Here is a 12,676-nt window from a genome sequence, read left to right as displayed (position 1 = left end):
AATAAAGCCAAAATTGTCAAAATCTGATCAAAATTCTTCATATCTCTGGTAATATTGAAAGCACAAAAAACTGCAGGCATCTAAAATTTGATTTACGAATAAATACTTTCAGTATTTGAAGTCGAGTTGCGACTGTCATGTTTCGTGGGACACCTTGTATTTTATTTGAAGTGGAGTTGCTACTGTCATGTTTGGTGGGACACCTTGTATTTTATTTGTGTGTAAAGAGAAAAATTATTATCTCTTAATTAAAAAGCGACTTAATTTCTAAACTAAACATCTGAAAAAAAGCAATTGGATAATGCTCAGGTAAAATCGAGAACACACGGCGAAATATTTGAAAAGGATGTTAACTTGCTAAGGCGGTGGCACCACTTATAATGATTTTTGAATGTTGTCCTCAAATTTATTACGGTGAAACCCTTAATAACGAATACATCGGAAGAATTTATCAAATGTCGTCTTGACAATATTTCAATGAGTTTTATAATATATTACGTAAAATTCAGAATTTGTGAAAATAAACAAATAGCCATGAATATGCGGGAATAGTTTTAAAGAGCTCCATATATTCATTCAAAAAAAAACTAAAATTCTGCAACATTCCATTATCAGAAAGTGAAGAATACGACATTTGATCAATTCGTTATTAAGGGTTTCACTGTAGTTTGTACAAAAACACGCCACCTCAAAGTGTCTTCCATTCCTTCCATCGTACACAGAGAAAAAATGAGATTAAAAGACGAGTAGGTAAAATTAGGATATTAACTTTAAAATAAGTGTACCTATATATGAGTATGACGTCGTTAATATTCGATTAAATACTTCTTAGCCCTTTTCTTCAAGTATGAAGCAGGTTGAAGTATATATGTACTATAATTACAGCCTTCAACACTTGCTTCTAAGTCACAAATTTATTCATAATTCTCCAATTAAAAAACTTCAGAGATTCTCTTGTTTAAATTGTTCAATTTTTCATCTTTTATTCTCAAAAATATTGGCCCAACCGGTTCATCCATGTTTTGGATTCAAGCAAACAGAACATTTTAGCTTCCTGGATCCAGATCCGCAAAAAAAATGAAAAATATCAACCAAATCCTGATAACAAACTTTTTGCTCTAAATCTCAACTTTTGAAAAAATTGCAATTATAAAAAAAATTCCTCTAATATCTGAATAGTTTATCAAGAATCAATGAATAAAAGGAAGAAAATAATTAAAAACTTTTCAATTTTTAAAAAGTCAGTGAAGAAATGTACCTAACCTTGATGCGGATGAAAATTAAATAGATCCTATGCACTGCAGTACATATAGATAAAAGAAATCAATCGCTACTGTTATCAACAGACGTACACATTACACATCTTATTTAATTTCTGTCAAATATATATTTTAAACTTCAACAAGCAATGATAACAGTAAATAACTAAAGAATAACATAGTTGTATCTTAGTCAGCATTTAGGCGGGTTTTTAATTCTGTCATAATTTAAAATAATCAATTTAGATTACATGATAATGCTTGTTCACGGGTACAATGTTTATAAGGCATAATACGATTACATTCGTTGGCTTGTGTTACGAATAAAAATCCTAAGTTTGTCATAGAATTTAGACACATTTCGTTAAAGAATTCTACTTATCGCAAAAAAAGGATTCGGATAAGGCGTTGGAGGCAACGTGGCTGACAATTAAATTTCAATATTTTGATTAGATGGAAGTGTAAAGTGCTGTAGCAGGATGTAGGTGTTCTAGTCATGAAAAAAATAGTTTTGGTACTCCATGTAGGTCTGTTTGTCCTGGTATGCCATGTAGGTCTGTTTGTCCTGGTATTCCATGACTATTGAATAGTCCTTTTTTGGCTCGGTACTCCAGACTTGTTTTCCTTGTACTCCATGAGGATCTGTTCGTCCTGGTACTCCATGTTGGTCAGTTAGTCCTGGAACAATATGGGTACACTTCTGTTAGAATTTATCCAATGTTGTTTAATCTTCAATATATATCAATTGTATTGGGACTAGCTGCAGCACTCGATATATAACTTGTTAAAAGTTGGCTCCTGTTACTCCTCTCCTAGTTCTGTCAGCTGTTCCATGGGTTGAGCAAGGTTGGGAAATCCTGTATGAGAAGGCAAGGACACTCCTTGAGCAGGGATATCTCCTTGAACCCCCTGACCTACTTGAACAACTTGATCACCAACCAGTTCAGGAACGTGAGGACAGCCCAGCCAGTAGCACATCTAGAATGTACAAATATTAAATCTATAAAAAATACCGAAAATACATTATTTTTAAGTAAAATTCATTTCCACATTGAATAAAAAATATTTTTTGCAGAATTAAGATGAGACCAATGTTAGAGTTTCGTTTCTGGGAGGGTCAAGTGGAGTCAGAGGCTAAAGGATTTTTGGGAAATTAGAAAAAACTAAATAAACCTCCCCCCTCCCCCAAAATAAATTTAATAATATCATTTTTGTTGAGTATAAAATAACGACAAAACTAGATTAATATTACCTTGTTAGCTACCCGACACCTAGAAGGAAGCATTTCAGGCTGAACCTGTTCCAATCTAGAACATAATTTTGAAATTAATACAATTTTTAAAAAAAATTCTTGAAAACGTTAACATTTGCTGTAAAATGAAATTATACAATTCAGGGAGGGGAGGAAGGCCAACCACAACAATTCCTATTCCGAGCCACATTATCCTCATTTTCTCGTCCGAGCCACCTCGAAATCCTCGTCCTTTCAACAAATTTTTTTTAAGTGTCCCAATCCTTGATGATAAGAATATTTTTTGAAAATCTGTCCGCGCTAGGGAATAAATAAAATATAGATTCTCTTACAAATTTTAAATTTACTAAAAAATTTGCTCCCAAAACGATGGTCTATAAATAAGCATCTGTCTGCAGTAGCCTTTTTTGCGTAGAATGCTGCAAATTATTATGAAATTGAATCAAAACAACTGTTTCTATTCATACACTCAATTTTCACCCACATCTCATTAATGATTTAGATACTGTTTGAATTCATAGGCTTGTGACGGTCAATTGTAGGAAATAATTTAAATAATTTAAATTTAACATTATTTTCTCCTTGGATATAATCGTTTGAAAGGCAGAAGTGACTTGGTACGGGCAAAAAAACTTGATTTATTTGTAAATATATCAGAAATTATGATTTTTTTTTTAAAGGGTTGAAATGGAAAAATTATAGACCATGTTCAAGTTAATCTTGATATAATTTTTGAATTATGAAAGTTAGCCATTTTGGAGGCAGAAGAGGTTTAAGTTGTAATCTAAATAAAGTTCGACATCATTCTCATAACTTTGAAGATTCCAACATTATAAAATCATTGCAAACTTTAGTCTAGCCATGTTTTATGCCCTAACGTGGCTAGATTGTGGCTCTGACAAGGAATTGTTGTTTCTGGGCTTCCTCCCCTCGTTCAGGTTCAGGTCAAAGTCACCAAAAAGCGCAGTGTGCAGAAATATCAAGTACTAGAGCAAGATAAAGACTCAGTAAAATTAAAGACAAACAAAAGAATTAAAACAAAAACCTCGAAGGATATCAAAAAGACAAAAATTAAGAATTTCAATTTGGCGAGTAAGAAAATTTAAAAATCCAGTTCTATACAAAATATAATTTCGAGAAGAGACCTGAGTTCTGAGTTAAATCTCCAAGCTGTTCCTGGAGATGCAGTATCAGCTACATGTAGAGCCATGTATCCAGTATACTCTCTACAATACGCACTGTACCTAAATACAAACAACACCTTGATACCAAGCTAATAACAAATACAGTGATCACCAAAAATCTGTAGAATAGGAAGACGACATTAAAGCAATACTGAAGTGTATTTAATGTTGATACAACTCTAATGCTTTTTTTACTAAGTTATCACTTATTAATTGTTCTGGTAACACTGCACAATTGCTGTTCCGCATGTTCACTGGCCTGTTTAAAGTCATAAATTGAGTCTAAAAGTCGACTTCCTATTCTAATTATGGTTCTCACTGTATATCATGAAAACCTCAGGCTGCACTTGAACAATGTTTCTTAAGTTTCATCAATGACTAAAAGAATAAAACATGCTGATAATGAAGTCTCCCAAGAATAGAATCAACGTAACCTAAATCAGTTCTATGTTTGGCCATTATGGTATTTCCTAAAACCTAGATATTTAAGAAAATGGATCCTATTTATACAAAGTGCTTTATCATAAATTGAATAAATGCAACTGTTTGGAAGTTTGACCATAGTGTTATTAATCATTTCAATTGATGAATAAATGTTACCTATTCCACTGATAGTATGGTGAGTGCTCGTCATCTGTTATTTGAGCAGCAACACTCAGCTCTGGATAATCTATGGACGGTTGGTACACTGTAAATATCTTTACTCCATGAACATCAACATTCTTAGCAACCCCCAGACCTCTGGTAGTTCCAAGAACTGAACAGGTTTCAGCTCCCTCCTCACATCTAGACACACTGCTAGGTTTGAGAGTATTACTGGACGGTGATTGTATATTTGTTGTTTTATGAAATAGTTCTGTACTGCTGGATAGGTTTAGGAGATTACCACCCTGGAACCCGTTCTGTTTCCCCAGGTACTTCACTGCAATAGACAATATATAAAATAGGTTGTAAACTTCAACATTATCAAACACTAGCGGAGTGCTCGGCGTTGCCCAATTTTTTAGTTTTATCCATAGTCATAGTCACTTTCGCCGTTTACTTAATCATGATTTTAGCTCAAGTACCCGGCGTTGCCCGTAAAATTTCTAAATTTGATTTTAGATTTATTTAGGAAAACATCTTGAATTGGTGATGACTTCAATCCTACTTAAATACGCAGTTTAATCATCTCAAAAATTTCCCTATTTTCTCTCTTTTGAAAGGATTTCTTAATGATAACAAAGCTAAAAAACGATGTTTAAAGACAGGATAAAAATTACAATTAGAAAATTTACAAGTACATATAACATATATAGGCCCAAGGAGAAATTGCGAGCATGATTTGCGTTGCAACCTTGGTTGCATAACTGTAGAACACCTTGAATCAAGTCCAAGCATGTCTAAAAACCTGACCCTGGAAAAGACGTGCATCACTCCCTTGAAGTTTGTTTTTATTCCGTAATGAATTTATACGTGCCTGTTTTAAAAGTCTTGAACCTACTAGACAAAGTTATGTAACTAAAAATATCCGGATAAGAAGTGTAATGAATAACCCTATAGGAAGGCCAAGAAGTGCATCAAGTTTAAACTTGAAATTAAACGACCCTGACAAAGGCCAAAGTCTGCCTAAGAGCTTCAGACATTGCGTCACAATAAAGTATTAAGTGTACACACTACACAGTGTACATAGTACATAAGCTGTGAAGTGTACATTGTACACTATTAGTACTGTATAATAATTTCGCCTTCCTACTCAACTACGCCCAAAATATAAAAAAAATTCTACTTTAATCTTAAAATGCCCAATTTTATTTCGAAGAGTAGGTTTACAATGCTAACATTGATATAAGTAACTTTAAAATGTTTCTACATTTTTCTATAAAATAAAAAAAACGTAATAAGCCCGAAGGGACCATCATAGTTCGCCAAAAAAAACACTTATCCCTTTAAAAAAAATTAATTTAGTAATTCTAATTTGTGTTAATATAAATTTTAGGTAGGAAAAATCGTCTCTCATCGCCCAGAGTCACCCCCCACACATTATTTTTTCTTGTTCTAGACCTAAAAAATCTGGCCGACGTCCAAAAATCTAAAGTCTGACGCCGTATACTAAGAACGCAGGAAGCAAAACAGGACAGAAAGAACAATGTCTAGAGCATGCTTCAAAAATACAGGAACTTTCATGAATGCTTTCAACAATAGAAAAGAAGTAAAAAAGGAGAATATATTTTTTTATATTTTGATTAAATATTAAGTTGTTGGAAAATCATTTTTTTGTGTAGGGAGGATCAGATAAAGGGTAAACTTTTTTAGTTCCTTTTTTATCCCCCCCCCCTCCCCTGGATGTGCAGAAGGTAATTCTTAAAAATTTACACCACTTAAAACTTGTCACTACCTTTATTTATTACAACTTATCATTTACCTGCTAGGCGACTAATTCTTTTAATGGAATCTACGTCATGTCTTTGCTGTTTAAAGTTTAAATATTTTTCTACATAATCTCTGCTCCCCCTTAGCTCCGACCTAAACAAATGATAATGTTGATTAAATAATAATATTTTGATTATATGATAAAAAAAAATGATCTATGGAAAAACGTTAAGCTTGTTAAATTGTATTTTTGTATATTGCTTTAGTAAGTAGAGAATCAATGACAATAGTGTAAAGCAATTTTTTGGATAGAATAGGGCATTTCCAACCTGTAAAGTCATTTCTCGAATGGTTTTTCAAAATCTATTTCTGAAAGGCATTTTTTTAATATCAATTGATATTAATGATCGTCGATTCCTACAGTTTAAGGTTAGGATACTGGGTCGAGCGCTGAGGCTAAGACATATTGGGTAAAGCATTATTTGGAAATCAAGTTCGGGATATTAATACACGGGAAAATGTTTATGCATTATCCAACTTCTTCAAATGAAGTTTATCTAAATTAGTTTTCTTTTGATAATAAAATCACTGGTTCAGAAATCAAATCAGCCTAATGGACGTAAATAAAATAGCAGAACAATTAGAAGAGGTGTGATCAAACTGTTCTTTAAAATAAAACAAAAGTAAGCAATAAAAATAATTACTCTGTAACTTGCAGCTTGTCATCAGCTGTTGAATTGATGATGCACGTAACTCCTCCATGAGTATCAAGTGCACGAACAAAGATGGACTCCAAGGATCGCGCGTGCGCGGGCTTGACAAGACTAAGGCTGATCTGCGCAGGTCCATAAAGACCACTGGATCCATATTATGCATTAGATAGAAATAGTTCAGTTACATTATAATTAACTTTAATATTGTATATTTCAAGACTATTTTGAATTTAAAAAACCTCTTCTTATTTTAACGTTATACAATCAGAACGAACTTAATTAAAGCGAAAAAATTACTTTTTAAGATCGTACGATTAAAGAATGCTTGATCGTGTGTTTTCTTATGTTAGAAATTATATAAATTTCACAAGAATCTGTGATATAAGATAACAAATTTCATTATAAATTCAACATGTTAAATAGGAATTTAATTATCATTATTCATTTCTGATGCTTGAAATATGCCTGAGTCGTTTATGTTCAGCAAGTCCTAGGCTTGGATCTGGGCAAGCCAAGATTACTCGGCTTCCACGCTTTAATAGCCCTTCTAATACTGATCTAAAATAACAAAATAGAAACTTAAAATGAAAATAAATTTAAGATGAAAACAACTAATAGGTTCATGAAGTAGTTGAAGTGAACAAATAAATCCATATCTGTGATAAAAAATATGAATTTAATGGTATTTCAAATCAGGATTTAGTTTTAACATTTTTTAGACGAAAAAAAAAATTTGTGGTTAAAATTTGTATCAAATATTTTGCAACAATAGAAATAAGATAAAAATTTATCATTTGTAGTTGTTTTATTACAGCTCATGGACCTATAGGCACAGAAAAATTGTTTTATACATCACACTAAATAACTGTATAGTTTTTATGCACATAGTACAAACTACAAATCCATGAACAGTAACTACTTATTCACAAGATTACAAAACTGTGTTTCCCTCCATTAAGACTATTCTTCTTCTTAACAAAATGTCAAAATAAGTGTCTTTAAACTTCACCCCTGAACAGTGAACAGGGCCCAGCCTGCCATGAGATTACTAAAATGAGGCCCAGGACGTACATAAAAAAGGTGCAGACTGCAGATCTTTACTTTTTTTGCTGTCACAAAAGAATTTAAGCAGCTCTCTCATCAGTTCAAAAAAAATAAAAATTTTAGGACAGAAATCGGTTCAAAATTCCACGCAGTCCGGAAGATTGAAATGCTTGAACTAAAAATGTGTTTCATAAAAAATATTTATTTTGTAAGGTTTTGAAATATATCCTTCAGGAAGTCCTGAACAGTGAGTTAACTGCAGTGTTTAGGTTCACTTTGATTTTGATGCAGATCCGGATCCAGGATCAACCCGGGAAAAATGGATCCGGATCCAGGTCACGAACATTTCTTTAAGATTTATAAATTTTTTTAACAAAAGCAGAATTATTAAATTATTTCTCTTTTTTGCTCAACCATTCAGAGATAAATTTTTAAAAATAATATTATCTCTTTTATTAACAGTTCAGGTTGGGGGTTTAAGAGCAGAAAGTTTTTTTCAGATTTTGGTTGATATTTCGCCCCGTGGATCCGGATTTTAGGAACTGCAGTGAACAGTGCACGCTGCACAATGGCCATCTTTTTCTAAATTTGGCGCTTAAAATTAGCTGATATCAGTCAACGAGTAAGAATAATGTAAAAAAATATAACATAAGTTAAATGCTAAGAGAAACAAGCACCTTTACTACATTTCATCTAGAAAATATATAAAATCAATAATTTTAGAGAAAAAAACGTTATCCGCATTACAAATATCAATTTTGAAGATTGTTTGCTTAGAATTAAATGGGTTATTTGAACAATGTTTTCTGTCCTTGACAATATGTAGAAGATAAGAATAATATGACTAAGAACTGAATTAAATAAATTTAGATTTTTTACACGATATATCTTTTCGTAAAGAAAATTTATTTGATAATAAACCGTTGATAGATTTTGATCATGAAATTTGGATAAATAGGCAACGTTTAAAATGCGAAAATCACAATCGTTTCTTCATTCCCATTTGGAGATTTTACTTAAATAGAATTAGTCCCTCAGTTTTTTAAATATTAAAATAAAACATCATTTATATGGAGAAAAGAATTTAGAAGAAACAAACAAATATTATATTGACTAAAATTACCGATGTATGATTCCCCCAACAGAGGGATGTCAAGTTACTTAACGTCCCTTGGGACAATCAAGTAAAATAAGGACCCGCTCTGCGAAGATTTTGTTAACTAATTGGCGCATTTTTCATCTCAAAAGACGTTAAAATTGTATACAACTACTTTTTCCGGAAATTAAATTTTGCCTACAAAACATCCCTAATATAGTATTTCTAGGTCTAGGTTCTGAGTAAGACGGAAAGGATGGATAAACATGCATTACCTAGTAAATCCACGGGGGGTTCCAATTAACAGACAGATCTGAGTACGAGGACTCATTGGCACTCCTCTTCTGTTAACCTTTTATTCAGGTCTTGTAGTGACTTGTCACTTATCAAGTCTCACTCAAGTGCACTTATTCATCAGGATCAGTGGGCACATCATAACTTGTATAAAAATTGATTGAAGGTTCTTCTTTACGTTTCTATTTGCTAATCCTGAAAAAAATAGTATTACAACAATTTTTAAAAAAATATTAAGAGGCACAACTATTCAAGGAATTTGGAGTTTCAATTCAATATTTCAACAATTTGACCCACAAAAAAATAAGCTAAAGTTTTTAAACTGGCAACATACTGAATGTTTTTTCTTATCCAGAGCCCATTCTCTCCATTGAAAGTGGTCGTGTATTTCACGTACTTTGGGGGACGATATGTTGGCCGCTAGATGTCTCGTGCTAAATTCTTATCTGATAGATAGATATTTCTCCGTATATTTCACGACCAAAATAGGAGTCTGGAGACGTCAAGTTGTCGACCAATGTAGTTTATGGAAGGAACGGCCTCTGGGTTTATTATACAATATACAGGCTGTCCTACGGAACGACCAACGACGACGACGTCTTTGATCTTATAGCTCTCAATATATAGCTTTACATAATGTTTCACCAGAAAAATTTCCATAAGTTAATTTAAAAAGTGTACTGTACATACTCTGTACCTACTGAGAAGCCTATGCTTTCTTTAATACATGCATTACTTTGACCTATGATCAAAGTCAACTCTTGTCTCTTAACTGCCCTTTGAACTATATGCACATGTATGGTGATCAGTTTCATATATTAACACTGATTATAAAAGAAGAACAAAACAGTCACGTCAAGTTTATTTACGTACGCCTATAATGTACGCTTTATTTTATTTGCGCTGAATCTAGATATTTCAAGTTTTATCTTCGCCAGTTTCTACATTCTACTAGGTCAAATCATTTAGGACACCGATAGGGCGACAGGAAAAGCAATGAAAAATATTTTTACGTCGAAAAATAAATAGGTAATAAAAAATATTAAAAATTAAGAGTTTCAGACTTTTTAGTTCAGGACTCAGTTTTTATCATGGAAAAATTGGATTCTACGAGATAATTATTAAAAAAATTTGTCGTAAATTACGATTTTAGCTATTTTCTAATAAAAGTAGAACCACTCAACTTAGAATCTCAAAAGCTCAGAACATTCCTGTGGTCCTACCGAAGTTCCGAATACAAATTTGAGGCAAATCGGTCAAGGGGTTTCTGAGTTATAATCGGACAAACAGACAAACAGAGATTACAACTTTCATATATAAATAATACAAAAAAAGTGTTCATAGCGTCTATGGTAAAATCGTTAGCCGGCAAATTTAAGGCGTTCACAACTTTTGCCTCCGATTTTAGCAATTTAGACTTATGATCCTTAATGGCGAATTGAGCTTCAACTTTATTTAGTTATTTTGTTGAAATTATAAAATATTACATAAAATGTACATTGTACGACTAACTATCGATAATTTCATAGTACACGATTCCCCCCCCCCCCACACATGGGAATCATATGTAATACATGGATATAATTGGGACATGTGGCCAGGCACACAACTAGGGGAGGGGGGGGCAGGGCCTCCCCTGGCCTAATTAAAAGGAAGGCATGCCCTAAGCCTAAAATAATACAAAATAAATAATATACTAGGACGAACCCAAACTATCTCCGTCCCACGAAACATGACAGTTGGCCTTCTGAATAGTTTTGAATGTCTTCTTTCATTAAAGACTTTTTGAAGTTTATTTAGTTTAAAAAAATTTTTACTCAAATATATTATACTTTGAAATCAGTTTTACTGTAAGGTGATTCTCTTACAATATTTTTTATTATTCATTTTGGTATCAATCAAATTATGAAAAAAGACACATTTTAAACCATTCACTTCCTGTCATGTTTCGTGGGACACCCTGCATATAGAGACGTATGTACGAGCTGACAACTTTTTAAAAACGTTGAAGAAGGATAAAAAATAAACTAAAAAGTTAATATTTGCAAATCATAAACCAGGGTTTCGTTTTGTTTCCCTTTATAATTTGATTCCCTTTTTTAAGTTGATAACACTGTTTAAGATGGATTTTGATGGTTTTCCATGTTAATCCTAACTGAATTGTAAAAAAATGTTAAGTACTTTGTTTAATGGCATCAAAATTATAAATTGTGAATTGTGAATGTGATGGATTTTATCACATTATATAATTTCTAATGGTTATGATTATACTTCATAAATATTTTTAAACATAATTTTAAGATACATGCTTCGACATAATTTTTACCTTTCTTAAGAGAATTATTTCTCTATCTGGATGAAACGCTGTTGTATTACGTAAGAGTACACTGCTATTCAAGCCTGTACAAGGAAAGCAGGGCCTCCACTATTCTTAACGTCTACAGCAACACTGGGCCTACACTGCAGTATACTGAACTACTAAAACTGGAATTCTGTACTTCCTCTTGCTTTCTACACCACTCACTATCTACATATCTATTTCATTCCATAAACATATTTTAATATAGAGAACGACATTTGTTTTACCCTAAACCATGAATAAGATGTAGATGGCTGTTAATTTAGATGCTCCCGAGTATTGATTTCTTTTTTAGGACAATGAACATATGAAACAAAAGTATATTATTGTTAAATGTCGTCTTTACAAATCAGGTGATTTAATTATGCAACTGACGCATTTCACAAATTCAGGGATGAATATTAACAAATAGTTTGTTGCTGTCAAACAATCCCATGATTTTGTAGTATTTGTAGAATTAAATTGACTTTGTTAATATTTAAGTGAAAAATGATGCTAAAGCGGCAAAAGGTTTTACAAAGACCGGGGTTTCTCAGGATTGCAGAAGGCTCCAACTTCAAGGTCGAATTAGTCGTCCAACCATTCAGAGGCGGCTTACAGGGGGGGAATGGGGGTTTACCCCCCTCACTTGAAAAGTTATGGGCACAACTGTTGCAGATATAATAAAGTGTTGGCCGGGGAAAACTATTCTTAAAGTCCCGTTTATGTTATTACCATGGAATTTTACAAAAATCTTTGTCGCGTTGTGCGCGCATTTTCACTTACGACATTGGCTTGCATTTTGTAATATGTTAAGAATTATGATGCGGCAGACTTTATAATCTTAAATTGGGAGATACAATGGTTNCCTCCCTTTTTTATGAAGAGCTGATACGTACGTCCCCCTCTAATTCGTATCTTTTCTTTTGTTAAACATCAGGGGCGTACAAGGCCAATATGCAAATTTCAGACACGCGCTTCCCTGGGAACACAGAGGTTAAGCTATTGAGACTGATAGTCTGATATCCCCCCTGGAGGCCAGCCCCCCCCCTTCATTTGGCAACTTTCTTTCGGGGGCCTAAAAATTTACCTCCCCCTGAATATCGAGGGAAATAATCAACAATCTAAAACCTTCGAAATTTTT

At 32.9% G+C, this 12,676-nt stretch overlaps 1 protein-coding gene across 1 annotated transcript; it reads right to left on the bottom strand.

The window, feature by feature from the left end:
• Positions 1 to 1,367: 1,367 nt before the first annotated feature.
• LOC111718166 (uncharacterized) lies at positions 1,368 to 11,812 on the bottom strand. Its single transcript, XM_023493683.1, has 9 exons — positions 11,521 to 11,812; positions 9,176 to 9,389; positions 7,226 to 7,318; positions 6,752 to 6,904; positions 6,100 to 6,200; positions 4,296 to 4,617; positions 3,657 to 3,755; positions 2,512 to 2,566; positions 1,368 to 2,237 (listed from the first exon to the last, which is right to left on the bottom strand). Exons 2-9 carry the CDS (start codon positions 9,229 to 9,231, stop codon positions 2,061 to 2,063), a joined length of 1,056 nt encoding a protein of 351 aa, XP_023349451.1. The 5' UTR covers positions 9,232 to 9,389; positions 11,521 to 11,812; the 3' UTR covers positions 1,368 to 2,060.
• Positions 11,813 to 12,676: the final 864 nt, after the last annotated feature.

This window comes from Eurytemora carolleeae, unplaced genomic scaffold, assembly GCF_000591075.1.
Source record: "Eurytemora carolleeae unplaced genomic scaffold, Eaff_2.0 scaffold13, whole genome shotgun sequence".
Lineage (NCBI taxonomy): Eukaryota > Metazoa > Arthropoda > Copepoda > Calanoida > Temoridae > Eurytemora > Eurytemora carolleeae.
Note: the sequence above shows the minus strand (reverse complement) of the source record. Positions and strands in the feature narration are given on the sequence as shown.